The following is a 20,449-nucleotide window of genomic DNA, read 5'->3' as shown; positions in this document are numbered from 1 at the left end:
TCGCACAAGAGCACAACACAATGTCCTGGCCCAGAGCCCGAACCCAGACTGCTCGATCCGGGATTCTGCGCACCAAGCGTTCGATTACCACGCCTCCTACAAATGGATCTCTTGAGAAATTCAATTATTGCAGCTTAAATAAATGGAAATTATTCAAAAGGAAGAGTTGAAGTCATAGGATTGGCAAAAGATAATTTATCTGCTTTTTTAAAGAACTTTCTTCCCCGTGCGTTTGCGTTGGAAAAAAAGGAATTGAAAAAACAAAAAGAGCAGATTCATGTGTTAGTTAAACTGATTTTCTAAAGGTATTTTTCCGTAGCACTTAATGCATACAACTACCTCTTTTGCTGCACAGTATAATTAGCCCTACTCAACTCGTAAGTGTAAATAATTTATATGTAGCAACATTAAAAAGAATGAAATGGGGAGTAAAAGATTAATCATGGATGGCAAATGTTGGTAATAAGGATATTACATCTACATGTCTTCGATCATTTCTTTTTGCATAGGAGTTCATTTATTTAAAACAAAGTTCCTTTGGCAGAAAAGATTTAGTTAAGCTTGGGACTGGAGGCAAAACAGCGCGTTTTGCTAGTTCTCGAAATGACCACAAGAACTTTAATTTTATCATTTTGATCCTTTCTTGTACACATTTCTCAACCTTATACCGATGTCAAAGGAAAAACTCTAAAAATATACCATTGGTGTCTTTTAGTAAACTGATTTTCTTTAACTATATTCAGCCGTAATTTTAGGCCTAAAATGTATTTATAAATATTTAATAAGAGAGAAAAAACTGTACGAAAGCTCAAGTTATTATTCTTAATTTTAAATGTCATTTTTTTCCTTCCCTTTTGTGGTGCCCAGATGAACGAATTCGAAGCAAAAAGGTTAACGACGTTTTGAAAATTAACTTCTGTAGTAAAATGAATAAAAAAAGATGATCTCAAACAGAAATCGCTATTGTTTATAGTTAACAGTGCAGAGAATGCTTTACGATGAAGCAGATAATTTCTCTCGAAATCATCTAGCTAATTCAAGATTTAACCCATGCTGCTACTGGGTCATATCTCCATTTAATTTCACTTCAAGTCCCGCGAAGCTATGGATAATTAATTTATTTTAAATAATTACAGGACGCTGACAGTGCAGCGATGCCAACTCGTGATAGTGAAGCAATATTCGTTTATCCGATAACTTATCTGTGTTGTTAAAATTGTTATTTTCTGGAAACTGGTTTTTACAAATTCAAACAGCTTCTTACTTGAAAGACTGATTAAACAATGCCAATTTTTATTGAATTATATCATATATGTTAACGAATTATTTTATGGCGTTTCTGCGCTGTTTTAATATCTTGAAAAAGTTCTGCGTCGGCGAGGCGTTAAATAAGTTCAATAAACCATAAGAGGACAATGTGATAAACCACAGTATCTTCCCTTGCTTGTCGCTAACAGTAGGGCCATGTTTACAGTTATTAAAACAGGTTGTTTTCTTTAAACAGAGATTAATTCTAAAGCGAAACGTACCAGTTAACAGTTGTAAGGTGTTTTTAAATAGTGCTCAGTTTGCAAGCTGTTGAAAACTATTGCTGTTTGTCCTTCGACAATCGTAAACACTTCAAAGAGGTTCCGTATTCACATTGTGGTTAGGTGATTGCTTAAACAACTCACATACACAAATTTCAAACGATGATATCTCTCTACTAGAAAATTCATCTGTCTTAGTCCAGCGACTTAACTCATTGAATTGTTTATGAGTATGTTGTTTGAAAACAAAAAATTGATATCGAATTATTTACCCAATTTTTAATATTGGCTAGCAGACGTCTTTCGTGTGAAAGTCGAATACCCATTTAAATAAAAGTCAATCGATGGAAAACAGCTACCATTATACGGAATTTTATTTATCGTTGATCCTTCGAAGATCTCTAAAGTACGGCGGTTTTAACAAACATAAATGTTCTGAAAGTTTTCTATTTCTTGTGGGACGCGACAGAAAATTTAATTGTTTCATCCTTTTTCGCAACATCTGTCCCTCATTTAGGTATTGGGTCAACTTTATCTTTACTAATGCGTTCATTATATTAAGAAATTTACTTTTCAAGACAATGAGATAGAAAATACATCAGTTTCACTCTGAAGATAAAAGCCGATTCGACGCGGATGTGTTTACAACAATTTTATTGCTGAACTCGGTATTCCCGAGGTGATTAAAATTTCCATGTTGTTTCCCCTCTTTCTTTTTTGAAGCGAAAGGCTTCAAAACTGTTTTTACTCTCTCGATTTTTCTTTATATTTGTGACAATATATTTGCGACAAATCATAATGCTTAGCGGAAATGGACATGCGTAAGAGATTTCACTAAATTGACTAGCTAATCCTGTTGAAAACACAATAAAAATCTTATTAATAGATTTATCATTTGCCTTCAATGATCACTAAAAATTATTCTTGCAAACAGCCGCACGTTCAGCTCAACTACAGACAAAAATTCCAAAATTTTGTGGACCATTGCAATTTTATCTTTGAATTTAACTATAATTTGCTTGTTAACTAACAACCTCAGCTGTAAAAGACTTTCTGGGGTGAAAGAAAATTTATTCTGCTTTACTAGTTAAAATAATTTAAGCTTAGACACTTGAGGCATAAAAACGCCGACACAATTCAAGTTAGGGCGTAGAGCGCGTTCGATTAGTAAACACGCTTTCATCTCAAAATAGCGGTGTTTTTTTTCTTCTTCTTATGCGTTCTCGGGCATATGCACCGTGCGGTAACAGGCGAACCATCTTGATTCCGTAGTTTCGTTGTTTATCACCTTCGAGGCATATGCATTTGAAAGTGTGAATTTACACCTTAACGCGGCCTTCAATAAATAATAATGATTGTTTTAAGTTGTAATAACCCGCGTTCTGTGTCGCTCTGCATAACCTGCCATCAACAGCTTTCTTTCTTCCACTGTAAGAGATCACAACTGTGATACGTGACACTGGTGATGTTTTTTGGCTAAGGAATTTAATCTTGGGAGAAGCAAAAGTGTCTTTTTTTTTTCTCCATGACGAGTAAAAACTAACGAACAAATCAAATATTTGCTAAAAAGATGCAAACTTTAATAGCATCCTTGGAAAGCGCACGTAAACTCTACCACAATATGATGTTGTGGCTTACAAAAACCTTCGCGCAATCCCACAGGTACTGTTTGTGTACGCCGTGAATCTGTGCTTAATATTTAAAATTTTGGATAAGAATCAAAGATCATGAATATTTTAGGTTCAACTGATTTGAAAAGCAGGTACGACTTAAGAAAAAAAGAAAACTATATTCATTTTAGCTCGAAGGCTAATGCAAACACTGAAATACCTAAAGTAAGCAATTACTTTCTCGTCCCAGTAACGATATTCAATCAAAAAAGGAGTTCGTTAATTTTCATTAGATTGCTTAACAACAACAAAACTGACGTTATCGCGTCCGATCGCGCAAATTCAGTCCGAGCCATTAAATTGTTGTCTTTGTTAACATCTGCAGTAACCTCGCATTATTCAAATTAGGTTTATAAAGGCTGGGAATGAACTGCTTCCGATTACAAAACTGCGTTCGCCTCTTCACGGTGTGTTAAGCTTAGCGAAGTAAAGATCATTTCACAGGAACAACGACATCACATCTATACTCTTGTTTTACAACTAGCGTGTGAGTTGCCGAGGTAAGTTGAAGTACTGTTGGAGCCACACTTAACGAAACTTGTTTTTCTTTTCTTTTTCATCTTTAATCCTTATACCTCATATCAATTCTACGTCTGTTAAGGTTATAGATATGTATGATTTCTTTCCCCCCTCTATCTTTTAAAAAAACCCAGAAACGTAGTTTGCATTGAGTCGCCCATCGATAGGTCCAAAACACAGTATTTTAACGACCTAAAGGTATCGTTGAATGCAAAAGCAGAGTAACAGGCTTTAAAAGGAAATATTAGAGCAACAGTTTGAGTAAAATATACTGAAAATGTGTTTAAAGTGTAATTAAGTTGGACTTAAGACTCGATAAACGCTCGCTTTGCTTGTTCTTACCCTTCACGTTTTTAAACAAACACTTACAGCAATGTTTATCCCTTCTTAGTTTGCTTGTCAAATAATGTCGCTCACTCTAACTCTATTGTTATGGTATCCTGGGATAAAAAAGAAACCTTGAAGCAAAACCAACGGAAAAAAAAATCGATTTTTGACAGGTACGGATATGTATTAATTCACTGAAAAAGCAAAAAGTATGCTTGACCCAAGTTTTCTTCGTTCCAATATTTTTATGTTTGTGAAGATTTCTTTGATATCCCGTTCAATCGAAACGACGATTCGCATTTCGGTGTGCATTCTAGCCGGCTTTGCAACTTGTTTTTCAACGCGCATACTAATTAGTTTTAAATCTTTTTCTAGAGAAAAAAATAATTATTTCTGCACTTTAGAAACGGAACTTCAGAAAACAATACAGCCAAAATTGGAGTTGATATTGAAATTAGTGTAAAGAAAGTGACTTTTATTCTCCGCAAAGCTCAAGTAAAACACTCAGTGTGATGTGCCGCCCAGTAAATTTCCGGCAATTAAAACTGAAACAGTTCTAACTTGTGATTTCGTTTTGTTGTAGAACATATTTAGCCAATAGGAAAACGCTAGTCTAACCATAGAGCATCAAACGCTATTGAATAGCTTTTTTGAGCACGGAAGCAACCATATGTAGTTCTCTATTTTACTATTTTATAACATGACGATCTAAATGTGAGCTGCTTTATCGATCAATGCACGTTATATATAGTTTATTTCTACTAATGTAAACAACTAAAAGAATTTACAAGATTATAATTATAAATAAATAAATAAACAAACAGTACAGTACATACAGTAGTGGGACATGCAAGCATGCATTTGTAATCAGGTCATAAAATAACGAATTTTTTTCCTCTGAGTATTTTCTAAATATATATAAATAACTATTTTGAATTTTTTAATTTGTATTTTTCTTCTAATGGGAATTCCATTAATTCCATTAAGTAATTACGTATATTACAAGGTGCTTTTTAAGTATTGCCCAATAGGATATACCTCATTTATAGATTTGGGTGTAATCTTGCTTGGACGTCTTCTTACAGTCACCTTTCCAATCAAATATGAACTGAAAATTATTCACCGCTATTGTAAATACTTCATTTCACTAATGATTGATAAGATTGCAGAACCAAAATATTGAGAACAATTCAACAAAGTTGAAAAAAACCATCATTGCATTTCAATAATAAATGTGAGCTGAAACAAAAATGGTGTTGAACGAGTTCTTAAAATGGCAAGCGTTAAGTTATTACATTTCTCGTTAATGTTTAGTTTAATATTAATTTCCTGGAATTTTGTTTTATATCTTGAGAGGAAAGCTTGCTTGTTATAAGATTTCTTTTCTTAATGAATGATAATAATAATAATAATAATAATAATAACAATAATCATAATAATTTGGTAAATTCTAGAGCGCCATTTGCATCTGTTGATCAACAGCGCTTTACAAATTTGTAAAGCTAATTATAATTACATGTATATTAATAAAATAGAATATTTATAATAATGATAATAAACTTAATTAGTAATACTAATAAGAGTGAATAACAAGCAAGATACACTTTAAAAGCTATACGAAATAAATAAGTTTTCAGCTCACATTTAAAAATAGCTTAAGCGAGGTAAATGTTTCTCAACTTGCTTGATGCTTGGCCTTGTTTGTGTACTGTTGTCATCGTAATTAACTCATTTACAACTGTTCCTAATCGCAAATTGCATATATAAGAGAGATAAGAGAGAGAAAATAACATTTTGCGGGCATGGTTAAACCCTGTTACTGTCGGTTCGTCTATGTTCAAATGAATTTCTTCTGATTTGGAAAAATCGTATATCTTGAAAAATATTGAAACAAATGGAGTTTCTATAAATTTCATTCTTTGATAGTTTTTCACTGACTTTATTATTTTACCACGCAAAGAGGATGAAATTTGAATTCGATTGAATTGAAACTATGGTTAGTCTATAAACTTTAAGGCTGTTATTATAATTCACAGAATTCCTTCTTTAAGGCTTAACATTTCTCAATATTTTGCTATTTTCATAACTTCACCTACCTTATAAAATGTGTATGTATCTAAATGCTCTCTATAGAGTAGATAAAAATTGAAATTCTTGCTGACCGTGCTTTCAGTTCGTCCATTCATAGACATGGATATATATGTAAAAAGAACCTTTCTTATCTATGTCATAAAGGCGATCTTAGTCCTGTTTAGAGTATTGATATAATCCTTTATTTTTTACTTTTAGTTGTGGATGAGAAATCATGGAGTACGGTGATTCCTCTGTGTTTTTTCCATTCACCTTTACCCAACAAGACATCGACAATGTTCTGTACGGTTACATCCGGACTCCAGAGAAAACATCTAATGGGTTTGCGCTGTCTGGAATTTATGTCGACACTTCAGCTAATGGTAAGCATCGGTGGCTACTGTGAGCAGTAATGTGATATTATCAATTGGATGTAATTTGCCATTCTTGCATAATTGGCCGGGGCTGGGGTACTCACTTATATGGGCAATATAGGTATGTACGGCCCCAAAGGACATGGTTTTTGAACGGCTTTGGGCAGAAAAAGGGTATTAATTTTTACCATTTTGGTCTGAAATAGGGTGCGGATTTTGACCATTTTGCTCTGAAAAAGGGTATACACTTTGACCATTTTGGACGTCTGAAATAGGGTATTTACATGATTTCGCTCCGGCTTGGCATTGGTTATTTTTTACAAGACTCTATTTTTTTCCGCATTTGCATTGGTAAAGTTGTAGTCCTTCTCAAATGTTAACTCGAATTTTTACGCAAATGAAGGTCATTTCGGTTAGCTGCAGTCATATTTTACAGCCGTGAACTAAATTTAGAGTTCTGAAGTGGGATATCGATGTTTGGCTCGGATCTGAAATAGGTTATGGAAAATCGCAGAGTTTGGTCTGAAAAGGGGTTAGGGTCTCAAGTTTCGAACCGAGACCCCACCCCTAAAAAAACTTTGGGGTATATCCTCGGGGGCAGGCGGGGAAATTGGCTACGAAAGTATAGTGTCGCGAAGGAGTGGGGTTATAAACCAAAACCGGTTTAGTTTGTTGATATCACAACACGACATTGGGGCGAATTTGAGACCTAAAATGACACCATTTTACTCCGACTTGACTTGTACCTTCAATATCAGCTTAACAAGAAATAATTAATATGACTGGACAAGGTACAAGAAATTTGAATGGGTGATTTATACACCTAATTGCACCTTTTGGTATGCAAGATTCGGCGGGATATCGGACGAGTGTGTTCGAGGCATGGTTCGTATTTTGGCGAGACCTGTTCGAATCAAAATACCCGTGGCGAGATCGAAAGGTGAAAAGTTTATATCTTTTTGCGTTTTTTACCTTGCCTTATCACATTGACATCGACCTCCTAAAGTGTAAAAGATATTTTAAACTGCCGTTGAGTTATTGAAAAAAACATGAAGAGCAAGGTAAACAGTACACAAGAACAAATTTTGATGCAATCTAGATCAGTATGTTGTCACTATAACGTATTTTACATCAAAATTAACTATTTAATCTCTTTTGAATAAGAAATGCATTGGAATCCGTGGCTGGCTAACGTGTCCCAAGTACATCAAGAGCCCTCCACAGGCCATCCAAACCCATATATGGAAATGTTTCATGAAGAATTGTGTATGCAAAATTTACCAGAAAATGTAAAGATTGTCGAAACCCATTTACCAACTGGACGACACCGGGGCGTGTTTGCCGGTCAGCGGAGGATAGCAAAAGGAACTCGGTTTGGGCCGTACACGGGAAATATCGTTTTACCACTGGAAATGAGGTCACTTGAAAAGAACAGCGTATGGGAGGTAATTAATGAACTGCTTTTCACACAGTGAACTTGCAATCTTCACTCTTCCCATAATTTCCCCCAACCCCCGCCCCCCTTCCCCCCCTTTTGTGGAGTTCACTTTACTGTCACGCAGTGATAAAGGTACTGCTTGCCCTGTTACTTAATTCTTTAAGGAGCCCATCACGTTATTTGGATTTTTTTTTCTTTTTGACTACGTACAGAATTACCTTTAAATTGAAGGAAACCTGAAAATAAAAGTCTACTGAGATAGGAAAACCCCAAAGAGATAACAATAAACCATAAAGGAATGAGGATGGTTAAAGGTGGAGACGATAACAACGGATTACAAACGACGGGCCGGAAAAATTTAGGCAAAACTTTTCAAGATGTGCAAACCGTGACGGTCGTAGCTCCTTTAAACCAGCATTGATTTAAATAACAAAAAAAAACATCTGTTCAAATTGTTTTCAGAGTTTATGACAGGGCAATCTGGAAATCATATATTCCTCAATGTCTAGAGTTGGGCTAGTTCGCCCTGTTCCGACAATTATCTGGATCAAGCAACGCATAAGTGTTTCACACCAACGCGAATTTCTTGATATTTCTTATCTAGGAGGTAGAATTGCGATTGACGTAAGGAAGCGTAGGAGGAAGTACAAACGTATTTAGTAATTATAACTCAGTTGATGGCTATTAACAAACACGCATTTCGATCTACAAGAGACCTTTGGAGTGTGCTCCTGGCTTCCAAGTGCTAAGTAAATAAACAAGCCATTTTACGAGTTGGATTATTGTAATTAAATTCAGGATCCATATTTGATGACCCTACAAACCCATTACGGATATTTTAGGCCGGGCATAAATAATTGTATCCATTTGTTTACATTTCAGATATTTCAAGACGGTGAACTCACTCACTTTGTAGACGGTGCAGGCGACCAGAGAAACTGGATGAAATATGTCAATTGCGCAAGACACGAAGGAGAACAGAACCTGGTACTAATTCAAGAAGAAGGTGAACTGTTTTATGAAGTTTGTATGGATATCGCCGAAGGAAGCGAGCTGCTTGTGTGGTATGGAGACACCTATCTCAAGTACATGGGTATTCCAATCACAATGAAGACAAAACTGACCAAGATAGAAAACGATGGTGGACTCGGTATGTATATCACTTGCACTGCTAGTGCAAGGACTACATTTAAAATAAGGCATCGGGAATCAAAAGCATTGTTATATAGCTGAAGTTTACCCGAATCTAACTCGAGCTCTTCCTTGACATAAATAGTGTTTTGCAATGTAAGAGCTTTAGTCTACTTGCAATTAGCTTAATCAGCTTTGTTTATTTATATTATTTTGTATGTGTGTCTACGTTTATTTATTTGTTTGTGACTCTGGCCTAAACACGTAAAATACATTTTCTTTTAACTGGCTGCCTGACATTTTTAACTCTTACGCTATTTCGGGTAGCCAGCATCCCTAGCTACCCCTATCATTTTTGTTTTTACTCTATTAAACATAATTTCTAACTTTGGGATGAAAAAAGTTTTTGTTGTTGTTTTGCTGTAGGGAAAATAACATTCCAAACTTGAATAAATCACCTGACTATGTCTTTCTGTAACAGGAGGGGACAGCTTCGCTTGTGACCGGTGTGGTAAGGTGTTCGCCTACAAATATTACCGAGACAAGCATCTGAAGTACACCCGATGTGTTGACCAAGGAGACCGGAAATACCCTTGTCACCTGTGCAACCGCTCGTTCGAGAAACGGGACCGTCTTCGCATACATATCTTGCACGTTCATGAGAAACACAGACCTCATCAGTGTAGTCAATGTGGCAAGCGGTTTTCGCAGTCCTCGAGTTTAAACAAGCACCTAAGGGTGCATAGTGGTGAGAGACCATACAAATGTCCTTACTGCATCAAGGCTTTCACTGCATCATCTATACTACGTACTCACATCCGACAGCACAGCGGTGAGAAACCATTTAAATGCCGTCATTGTGGCAAAGCGTTCGCTTCACACGCTGCACATGACAGCCACGTGCGTCGAACACACACCAAGGAGAAGCCATGCGTTTGTGAGTTTTGTGGCAAAGCGTTTGCACAGTCATACGAACTCAAATTTCACATGAACATGCACACAGGCGAGAAGCCCTATACTTGTGAAAAGTGCGGCCGAGGGTTTTCAAGCCCTTCATCACGTGATCGCCACCGATCAAACTTCGACTGCACGACTCGAAAAAATCGAGCGCCGAAGATGATGCGAAAGGGTTCCGAATGTAACGAGGGTGACTTCAACACTATAGATGGTGAGGGCTTCACTGCCGAAGAGGAACAAGTTAAATGATTGCTGTAATGTTTGACTTTTTCCTTCGAAATGGTTTCTTGTAAAAATCAATGATTTACACTTGCCCGAACACAGCTCACTTAATAATGGCTTGTGTTGGAAGAAAACAAATTTTAATTTGATCACTCCCAACACGAACGAACGAACGAACGAACGAACGAACGAACGAACGAAAAAAAAAGACATGACATTACAATTCTTGTTGCCCGGCAGCTTCCGAATCAGGCCTAAAAAAGCTATTAGAACAAGAATCGAAGTATTTAGCTAGCAAAAAATTATATAATCCTTGAAATGTCTAAGTGTATCATATCCGGTGATATTCTACCTAAACGAGATATCTCTCATTTTACGAGTCTTTTTTATTTGAGTGCCAATAGCGTAAATCTGATTCCTCAAAATAGTACAGTGACGTTGTACTACTAAAAATAAGCAGTTTCTTAAAACAGATAATTGTAACTTGAAATAAATAAACACGAGTGAGCAGCTTAAAAAGTGTATTAAAGACGCCATGAGGCAAATCAATGAAGTGTCCTATTTAGTGAAAGGTGGTTTCTAAAGTAAAACAAATGACGTGATTGTGTGTGGTGTGCAAGGACTTAAGTCTATAGGGCAGAATATGTTAGTTGAGACGACTATATAAGTTTGACAAAGGCTCTATTTGTGCTGTTACGAACAATCCAGATTTATGTTAATAAATCAAGCAGCTTCTCCTCTAACTGCGTAACATGAAAATAAGTCGAAATATCAAAAACTACGCCTTGATTCGATTTAAATATATAACAATACTAAGAGGTATATATAAAAATCTCGAGATACAAAAATATCTCAGTCGAAGCAAATTTAGGAAAACAACTCAAGATGTAAATTTTTTAGTCTATAGCAATATATTGACTAAATAGAGGTAAACACATACTGAGGATGGCACCAATGGGCATGGGTTGAAGTTATATTTCGATCAGCATCAAAGCACTTTTACAATGATCTTCCGAAAGAAATTTCCGTTAACAATTATTACCCGTTTTATCCTGAAGTGATCGTAACTTGTAGCTAAGCCGGGAATACAATATTTGTCTCATTAGCATAAGCGCTTTGTCGACTCTGATTATTGGAAGACATGGCACGGTAGATTGTCCCGAGAAATTTATGCCTGTTGTATTCATCATTTTTGGCATGACATGGGTAGAAAACCCAATCCTTTGCGAATGCCAAAATGTGCCTTGGCTTATATTATTAGCGCTTTCGTCAACCGGAAATATTCCAGTTTTGAGAGCCAATATTTCGTTCCATATTAAACACCGAAGAGATAAAAAAATTCACTGTTGACTAAGTTTTGACTAAGCTTTGACTGTTGACTAAGCTTTTCGGATATTTAGACTCCAGCATGACGCCTCCTCTGCGCAGCGTCATATGCTTATGACGCAGAATATGACGCCAGTATATATTCTCTCATAAAAAGAATTCAAAAGAAAATAGAAATTGAATACTGATAAGATAGAAAAATGTCAAAGTGCCATCTTGTGAAAAATCACAAACGTCGGGGGGGGGGGGGACTCCCATGCAAAAATGACGGGGGTGCTCGTCGTACCTTTTCGGGGCAGCTTTCTCTTTTAGGGGTTAAAAACACAGTTTTGGTACATCTTAGGGTGTTTAGCCTCAAAAGGTCCACAGCGAGAGCTTTTGTGGTACCTTTTATAGGGTATTGAGCTGAAAAAATATGACAGGACATAATATATTATGGAAGAATTGGTAACTATTTCAAAGGGCGCCCACAAAACCTGATCTTAGTACTTTTTAGGGTCCTTTCCAAAATTTCCGAAGAGCACCTCCGTCTTTTTTATATCGGAGTCTCCCTCCCAGGCGTCTTCTCTTGTATGCTTGCCATAAACGTTTCACGAGCTGTGGCAGATGAAAAGTATTCCTAAAGAAATGAATGCCAGAAAAGGAAAAGCATTTCGGAGTTATTTTTTTGGACAGAATTCTCTCTCCTTCTCTCTCTCTCTCTCAACGTATAATGTCACATCACGTTTTGATTAACAAAAAAAAATCTCATCTCATGGTGACTGCTATGTAGGAGACACAGAATAATTTTGATGTCAGTAGTGACAAATTCAGAGGTCAACGCCAGGGCGTATAGGCAGAGGTGCTCCTGACATCATAATCCCTTCGGGAGTGAGGTCATTCCCCTTACGGAGAAGCTGACTTCAATGGGGTAGATGATGTCTTATTACGACGAAAACTCAGTGGAGGTCTTTACGCCCTCCCTGTACTATTGGTGTACAGACCCGATAGCTAAGAAAATCTGTGTAGGAAAAAATACTCTATGTTAAGCTTCACCACCAACCCTTTATACTTTTATTGAAAGAAAAAAAATACTCTCGCACTTAAAAATCAATGGTGATTAAATTTCTAGTTTTGCTAATTTCATTTCGCTCTTTTAATGTTTCACATACATTTTGTCTCATGATTCTTTCTTTGTGTAAAATTCACGTAGGGATATGTTAAGATCTATTGACGTTCACTTGAGCCACTAGAATATAACCATGTATGAAGTAAGTGGAAGCGCAGAAACTGGCATCTTAAGATCGAAACCTGTCATCACAAATGAATGAGGTAAAAAGCCGAAAAATGAGTAAACCTATGCTGAAAAATATAACGAAAAGCTAAATAATTAGGAGCTATTCAAAGCACAATCGGAAACAACCCATATGAATTTTGCGAAAAAGTCTTTTATCCATGCTAAAGTCTCGCGGCTTTTCTTTCACATGCTAATCTTTGGGGAAGTTTTTCCAATTGGAGATAAAATCTTGCAATTAGTTTTCTTTCAACTTCAGGCGTTAATTAAGTGTTCCATTTAACTCTTAAAAGCACTTTTGTTTGTATAAAGGTGAAAACTGAATTATAACCTAAAAAAACAATAACTTGTATTTTGGCCTTTTGTACGATATCTATAAATATAACCATAGTTCAGCCAATAGCGCGTTTTTTGTGTTGTCTTTATGTGAAGTTGCCTTGGAAATGCTTAATTACAGGATGGATGATATTGTCTTACAGGAAAAACCTGAAGTAATATAAGATATAACTTGGAAGTCAAGCTCGCCACAATCACGATATACTCTTTAAGTCAATGGCACGTCGAATCATTTTGCCTTAGGCAGATGGTTCTGGTGAGGATTTGGTGAGTAAAACATATTTTTGTATACTGACCGACAAATTTTGTGACTATTTCGGAGAATTTCCTCTTTTCTTGTGTCGTAAAGAATCAGAAACATAGATATCGTTGTAAATAAATGGCGGATAAGTCGGAAACCAAGCTGTAATATATCTGAGACAGTGTTGATTTTGGGTGGCAAACTCAGGATAATGAAGTTTTTGATTGAAGAATTCTCTTGGTATTCATTTCAATTTTCTAATAGTGTAGGAGGAAAACATGTGGGTACGATCGAGGCAAAATGAAAGCAAATACACAACACGACAACTTTAATTGATATGTTAAAAACATCAAAGCACTATTTCGATCTCGGGAGCAATATAAGGATTTTCGAAATGAGAGTTTATGCCGGACGAAAACCTTCCATGAACAATGTTTGGGCAATAAACTAAGCCAGCGCCAGATGATTTATGAAATTCAGCATTAATTCATAAGTAAGAAGAGAAATAAAATCTAAATCAAATTTTTAGAGGCGAAATGATCACATATGCCTTGAAAATGTGCGAAGAGCGTAGAGCCAGAATAGGCCATTTGCGTATTTTCCTTTGAATCTGTGTCAAAACGAGTCTTGGTGGAAGCTAATCGTATGAAAATGTGCTCCCTGGAAAGGTTCATTTTCATGCAAATAAAGGTTTTCCACCATGACTCGTTTTGAAACAGAGGCACAAGGTAACTTGGAAATAGTCTTTTCGATTTTGCTGTCCATTTGTTTGAACATTCCACAAAATCGAACTCCGCACTGATTTCGAGTCGCTTAGATTATAGGACTTCACCATCGTACTTTTAATCTAAGCTTTCCTCGTCATTTACCTTGTCATCGTCACGAGCATAAACACTTCTCTAAGCCGCCATTTTTCGAAACCTGAAATATACCTACGCATGCGTTTCACCAAGAGATTCGCCTAATCCCGCAGTGGAAAGTTTACATGTTCTGGACGACATTATCATGTTGGACCAGGTTTCGCTTCAATTTTGCACGAGATGTGGATCAAACGTCGTGCCAGCGTTGAACTTAGTATTCTACAAGTTCGACTTAACCACAACTGTAGCTCGGCGTTTGAATCAATTAACGTCGGCCAGAATAGGGTATATGGCGCGGACAAGCTGAGTCACACTAAAAGCTACCCAACACTTACGTGACGCTGGATTCAAACGTCGAACTACACCTGTACAGTCGTGCTAAATGTCGGTCTTAATTGATCAACAGAGTCCGGCACGACGATAGCGCAACGTATGAGCCTGGTATTAGTTCACGATCCAACCATTCACTTCTTTATTCGTTTTATCTATCCAGTTGACATGTTCAGTCATTCGTTCGTTCGTTCACTCGTTCCTGGGTTCCTTCGTCTGTTCTTTTGTCCCTTCAATCATGTATTTATGTTTCTGTTCTTTGCTTGTAGAGTCTCTATCAGCATGATGAAGTCTGCGGCGTGGATCCTACCTTTGGCCTTTGAACTTGTCCTTTATCACACAGCAGTTACCAGCTGCCCTCTAAAGTGCTCCTGTAAAGATACGTCGATGCATTGCAACATGGATGATCTCAGATCTCTTGAAACCATGAGCGACCAAAACATCACTAACCTGTAAGGGTTCATATCATCAAACTACAATTTTTTTAATAAGAAAATCGCAGTCATTATAAAAATTAAGGAAAGGGAACAATGTGACCGAATTGCCTTTTACATGCAAAACCTCTGTATAATGCGAGGCGGCAATAGCTATAGACAATAATTTTAAAAAGAAAGTAAAATTGTTGTAAGGCAACTGGTATCACAGTGAAAAATTACAGTTAAAGAAAATTTTAATGCATGATTGCGAATAGTTTGGTTAGTCACATCACACGGAATTCGAACCAAGAGAGCATTTAAGTAAGATAACTCTTTATTCGATTCTCTCCTGGACGAAACCAGAAAGTTGTGAGTGATTATTTAAGCAAAACAATTCTGTAGAAGGACTCGCTTATCGATTCTATGGACTTTTTGGTAGATTTTATAGACTTTGTTATATATTATGTTAAGGTGTCACTGACAGATCATAGGTGCCACATGTATAATACATAAAATATGTGGAAAATCAAGAGACTTTGTAGTTTCGACATTTAACAAGAAGCTAAAAAGTTTGATCATGTAAACGCGACGATGTGTCTCAGCCGAAGACTGGTTGCAAAACAAAGCAAAACATCATCAATTCGCCATTTAAAATTTGTGAAGAAGGCTGGTGATATTGACTGAAACGTTTATTTAATTTTAACGCATTTAATCTCAGAAATACCCCAGAAGTCAACTTCTTATTTAAAATAAGAGATGAAAAAACAACAACAACAACAATAACTTTATTTACTCACACATTTACAGTTTTTTATATATATATATATCAGTGAAATGTAAAGACAAAGAAAAAAGTGTACTATATGAGTTTGGAGACTGAAGTAACCAACAGTTTTCTAGTCAGCCTCCAGTTATTATGTTTCTATGGAGTTTTAAGAGAAAAAAAAGCTATTAAGAGAATGAGATATGTACGTAAAATTGGAAAAAAGGAGCATATAGAAATATTACTTGTTTTCAGAATGTTTTTCAGACAGTAAATAAAGTTTCAGATGTTCGAGAAGTTGAAGGTATTGAGGTCTTTAAGATGAGTAGGGATATTGTCCCAGAGAATAGTCGCTGCATAAGCAACTGTTTGTTTACCAGAATTGGTACGCACTTTAGATATGTATAGATTTTGTCTGAAAGGGTCATAAAAACTGCTAAATCTATCAATTTCCTAACTCTTCTGTTTTAAGATCGTTATCAAGCAACAGGATCAAGAATATAACTCCTGGAGTTTTCAAACGATTTGATCGACTACAGTTTTTGTAAGTATATTCGAGAACTCTTGTTTGCTTTATTTGTTATTTTTTTTGTTCTGTTTTGTTTTTTTATAATGATATTGTTTTATATCACAGAGCATGTTTCTAATCTAATGGTCCAACTTTCACCTCATGCGAACGATGGTACATTATAATCATCGTAACTTCGTATAATTGTACCGTTCTCGCTTTAAACCATAATTTTTTTTTTCGACAGGTCTTTAGAAGAAAATGAAATACACCAGCTCACTAGTGGATCGTTTGTGGGGCTAAAAAGTCTGCAAACTCTGTGAGTATTAATACAGTATAACTTCCTGTTTTGGCGTCCTCCATGTTCCAGACAGTTCGCTTCGTCCCAAGAAAACTAAAAGGCGATCATGCTTCTTTTGTTTGTACAGGAAGTGAGTGTATATGATCGCAATAAGCAGGGAACCAGAATTAATATAATCTCTACCTTTATGTCGGTACAGAAACAGCAGCCATCTATCCCCACAAAGCCAGCTTTGTTTCCCAAGGCTGCCGCAGAGATTACCCACTCCCTCATAGCGTTGCCTGGTCAGTCATAAGAGAGGGTGCAGCTCAAGACACTGACTTTTTAAGGGCACATCCGCGACATTGTCCCTAGAGAAAAAAACGCCGCGAAAATAGGGAAGTTGCACGCTCCGGGTGATGGGCCCCTGGCGTCTTGGGTAACTATCATTTGTACGGACACCTCCATGATACGAGCACTCAGCACTGGTACTTTGATGTCTGTCAAAAAGGATCGACTGTGACTCGGTGCAATATTATTACATATATATGTAATGCCTATCATGAAGTCCTGAATCAACACGCAACTTTCAATGGGGCATGAAATAAACCATAAGGAAGTTAATTATTCAAGTCAATTACTAAATTGGCTTTTCATTTAACGTTGGTGTTGATTTTCTGTCTAGGGTTTTACAAAACAACCAGATCTACTACGTATCACAGGAAGCGTTTCATCCTCTACAATCTTTGCGACAGTTGAATCTCAGAAATAATAGATACAAACAGTTACCGTCTTCTATACTGTTCCTGCCATCTCTGGAGAAGCTTGTGGTCGATGGTTCAAGAGAATGCGAAAGCTGCGAGCTCAACTTTGCACCAAACTGTTCCTCTGACACGAGGAGGAAGCCAAGGCAGATTCCTTCCTTTGGCAGTGTGGCCGGTGTTTGCTTGAGCATAAGGTGCTTGTACCATCCGCCTACCTCGTCGTGTACATCCGCCCAGGTGGAGAAAAGCGACGTGAGTTCTACACAATATGCAGTAATCAGACTAACCCAGGATAACGTTTCTTACCATAACAACACCGACGCTTCGTTAACTTCTCCGTCTCTTCTAGAAAACATTGCGTTAAAAACCTTCTTATTCATCTTGGGCATCTTGGCGGTCTTGGTCAACTTAGGTACAATAACTATCGTGTTTACAACGCCCCAGCTTGCTCGCATTAGCACGATGTTCTTAGCAGGTCACATTGCTGTCTGCGACTTCCTGGTTGGACTGTCTTTGTTAGTTACTGCAGTTCTTGCCTTTGATAACGAACAAAGAAGATTCATTGATTACGTCTGTCCGTACGTCTGTCCTGTAATGATATCGTTTCGTTCAGCCGCACTTATCGTTGAACCTTTGGTTTTATTTGTCATGACACTAGATCGCTACAAACGCATTGTCAACTATGGCAAGCCTCCACTGAGTCGCCACTTTATATCGATAGCAACTTACTTTTCATGGTTTACCGCTGTTGTTGTAGTAAGCGTTGGGTCAGTTGGCTTCATTGATAAAGTAAAATATGGGACTCTTTGCTCACGAGTAGATTCTTCAAGAAAATCGATTGACTTTTACATCGAGAAAGCCCTTATTACAGTCAGTGTTGCTCTGTTTGTATTCTGCTGTATCATGTACTTTCGAATTTACAGAGTAGTAAAGACCCAGAACCAGCGGATGGGAACGCAAACGTATGTACGAGTTTCTAAGCTGATCTTCGCCCTCGTTTTTAGTACTGTGGTATTATGGTACGTCCCAGCTATAGCGGTCGCATTCTTTGGGCGTCAAAATGTCAGCAGAGAAGTCCGGCAGCTAGCAATCCTGATTGCATTCACGACGAATTCGCTAATAAATCCTTTCCTGTACGTTTTCAGAGAAAAGAAATTTCGACGTGAAATATTTCCCTTCTGTAACCGCCGCACAGGAGGTAGAACGGTAAATCCAAATGTAGACGGGAAGAATGTATTTCGAGTCTATGAGATTGCCATGGTTAATATGGAAGGACTACAAACTTCAAGTAACTATTGTAATGACGAGGAAACATCGAAAGAGTATTCAACGTCACTGTAAAGAGTGGATCAAAAAAAGTACCAGAAAATAATGTCAAGGGTGATAATGACGTCATAACGACAACCATGCATGTGACAATGATTAAACCATACTTGTGCAGGGTAGCCATTTTCCTATAAAATATTGCCGTTGTTTCCGTTTTTTTTTTTTTTTTTAAGGTCCTGTTTATAATACGATCATGCTGCCTAAACTCTCGGAATGAATCTCAGGGGCAATGTGAAAATCATAAAATAGTTTTCAAATCTATAAAAATGAAGAACCTGGAAAATATATCTCCCTGTCGGAGCAATAGCGAGAGGTTGAGTGAAAAAGGTCTAAGAGACCTGGGGCCCTGTGATGGGGACCTGGGGCCTGGTGGGATTTAGGGGGAGGGTCATGCCAAAACATATGGCATGTAAGGGCAATTAACTAACGTTTTGATATTTGAACGAAAGCTTTTAAAATTTATTCAGTTTTAAGCAGGGATTCAATGAGTCCGATGTTCAGCCAACATTTGCAATCTGTGGCAATCGGAAAATTCTATTACCATCAATCAAGTTATGACTCGAGCTCCAGTTGCACATACTTAATTTACTTGGTTGGAAGCTCCTTATTTATCAGAAGGGCGAACCAAAAAGCAATTATTATATAATTTAAGTAAATGACATATTAACGCATTATCAATATCGTCCCAGCTTTTTACGGGATGATCATTGCGTATACCGTAAAGAAAAATATCCTATTGCCCATTCATTCAGAGACTGAATTTATAGTTTCCTTCGCATGTGCTGCCATGTATTGCAAGTTATGTATTGTTTAGCAATGAAATGCAAGAAGGTGACTGTTGTTTAAGTGCTTTATTGTAAAAGTATTGCAGGTAATGCATCGTTAGCATCGTATAGTAATGATGATAATGATGATAATAATGATGATAATGATGATAATAATGGTGATGATGATGATAATAATGACAATAATGATAATAATGAAAATAATAATAATAATGATAATAATGATAATAATGGCAACGGTAAAATAATACGTTCCTTACATACAAAGGCTATCAACTGGTTTGAAGTAACAAATAAATGAGAAGGAAATTTCAATATCACGATTCTATTGTTGAGATATTACATTTACAGCTGCAGTTGCAAACTGCACGACAGACTGGTTCTCTTTTAGGGACTTCGCCAGAATGTTATTAAGATTTAAACATGATACGAAATGTCTTCTCCAGCAAACGTATACTCTCATTTTAACATCAAAAAAAGGAAGTCGTATTAATAAGATTGCGGTTTAATGCACATACATGTAGTGAGCAGTTAGTACTTAGGTCTAGAGTATTTGTATTATAATTTCCTTGAACAAAACAGAAACGTAGTAAAGTTATTGCAAATAAACAAGCAGTTTAGTGTGAACTTGTGAGCTTCGGGGGACAGTGTCCAAGGACAAATATTCGAGTATATTTTCAAAGTCAAATTGAGGCTATTGTGCCTATTATCCTTCAAATATTTTCCGAAACGCGCCACTTTGAAAACTGGGGCATATTTAGTCTCGTGACGCGTTAAGACCAATCGCGAGAGAGCGAAATATTTGATGGATAATAAAACATATTACTATTTGCTCTAAGAGTCACTTGTTAAGATCTCCGGGATTCGGTTTTACAGTAACTTGTAGAAAAAGGGACCGAAAAAATTTCAGACTGACGTCAACAGGAAGTTCGTCCACCAATTTCCATAATAACACGAAAAACATTTCGATTTCGCAATCCATTAGAATCTTAGCCGGGCTTCGT

General features: G+C 36.8%; 2 protein-coding genes across 3 annotated transcripts; both read left to right on the top strand.

Moving 5' to 3' along the window:
• The first annotated feature begins 3,583 nt into the window (after positions 1 to 3,583).
• Positions 3,584 to 10,786, top strand: LOC110041334 (PR domain zinc finger protein 14-like). Its single transcript, XM_020746617.2, has 5 exons — positions 3,584 to 3,699; positions 6,335 to 6,498; positions 7,654 to 7,934; positions 8,810 to 9,077; positions 9,540 to 10,786. The coding sequence occupies exons 2-5, from the start codon at positions 6,351 to 6,353 to the stop codon at positions 10,262 to 10,264; spliced, it is 1,422 nt and encodes a 473-aa protein (XP_020602276.1). The 5' UTR covers positions 3,584 to 3,699; positions 6,335 to 6,350; the 3' UTR covers positions 10,265 to 10,786.
• Positions 10,787 to 13,364: 2,578 nt separating this feature from the next.
• On the top strand, positions 13,365 to 20,068 carry LOC110041351 (uncharacterized). 2 transcript variants are annotated; one of them, XM_020746630.2, is made up of 5 exons: positions 13,365 to 13,439; positions 14,873 to 15,055; positions 16,255 to 16,326; positions 16,538 to 16,609; positions 17,256 to 20,068. In XM_020746630.2, exons 2-5 carry the CDS (start codon positions 14,886 to 14,888, stop codon positions 18,673 to 18,675), a joined length of 1,734 nt encoding a protein of 577 aa, XP_020602289.1. In that variant the 5' UTR covers positions 13,365 to 13,439; positions 14,873 to 14,885; the 3' UTR covers positions 18,676 to 20,068. The 2 variants fall into 2 exon arrangements, with proteins under 2 accessions (XP_020602289.1, XP_020602288.2); XM_020746629.2 differs by lacking the exon at positions 13,365 to 13,439 and having other exon boundaries at positions 14,838 to 15,055.
• The last annotated feature ends 381 nt before the right edge of the window (positions 20,069 to 20,449 follow it).

The sequence above is a fragment of the Orbicella faveolata genome, unplaced genomic scaffold, assembly GCF_042242905.1.
Source record: "Orbicella faveolata isolate gen_17 unplaced genomic scaffold, um_ofav_v1 contig_14, whole genome shotgun sequence".
NCBI classification, from domain to species: Eukaryota; Metazoa; Cnidaria; class Anthozoa; order Scleractinia; family Merulinidae; genus Orbicella; species Orbicella faveolata.
Note: the sequence above shows the minus strand (reverse complement) of the source record. Positions and strands in the feature narration are given on the sequence as shown.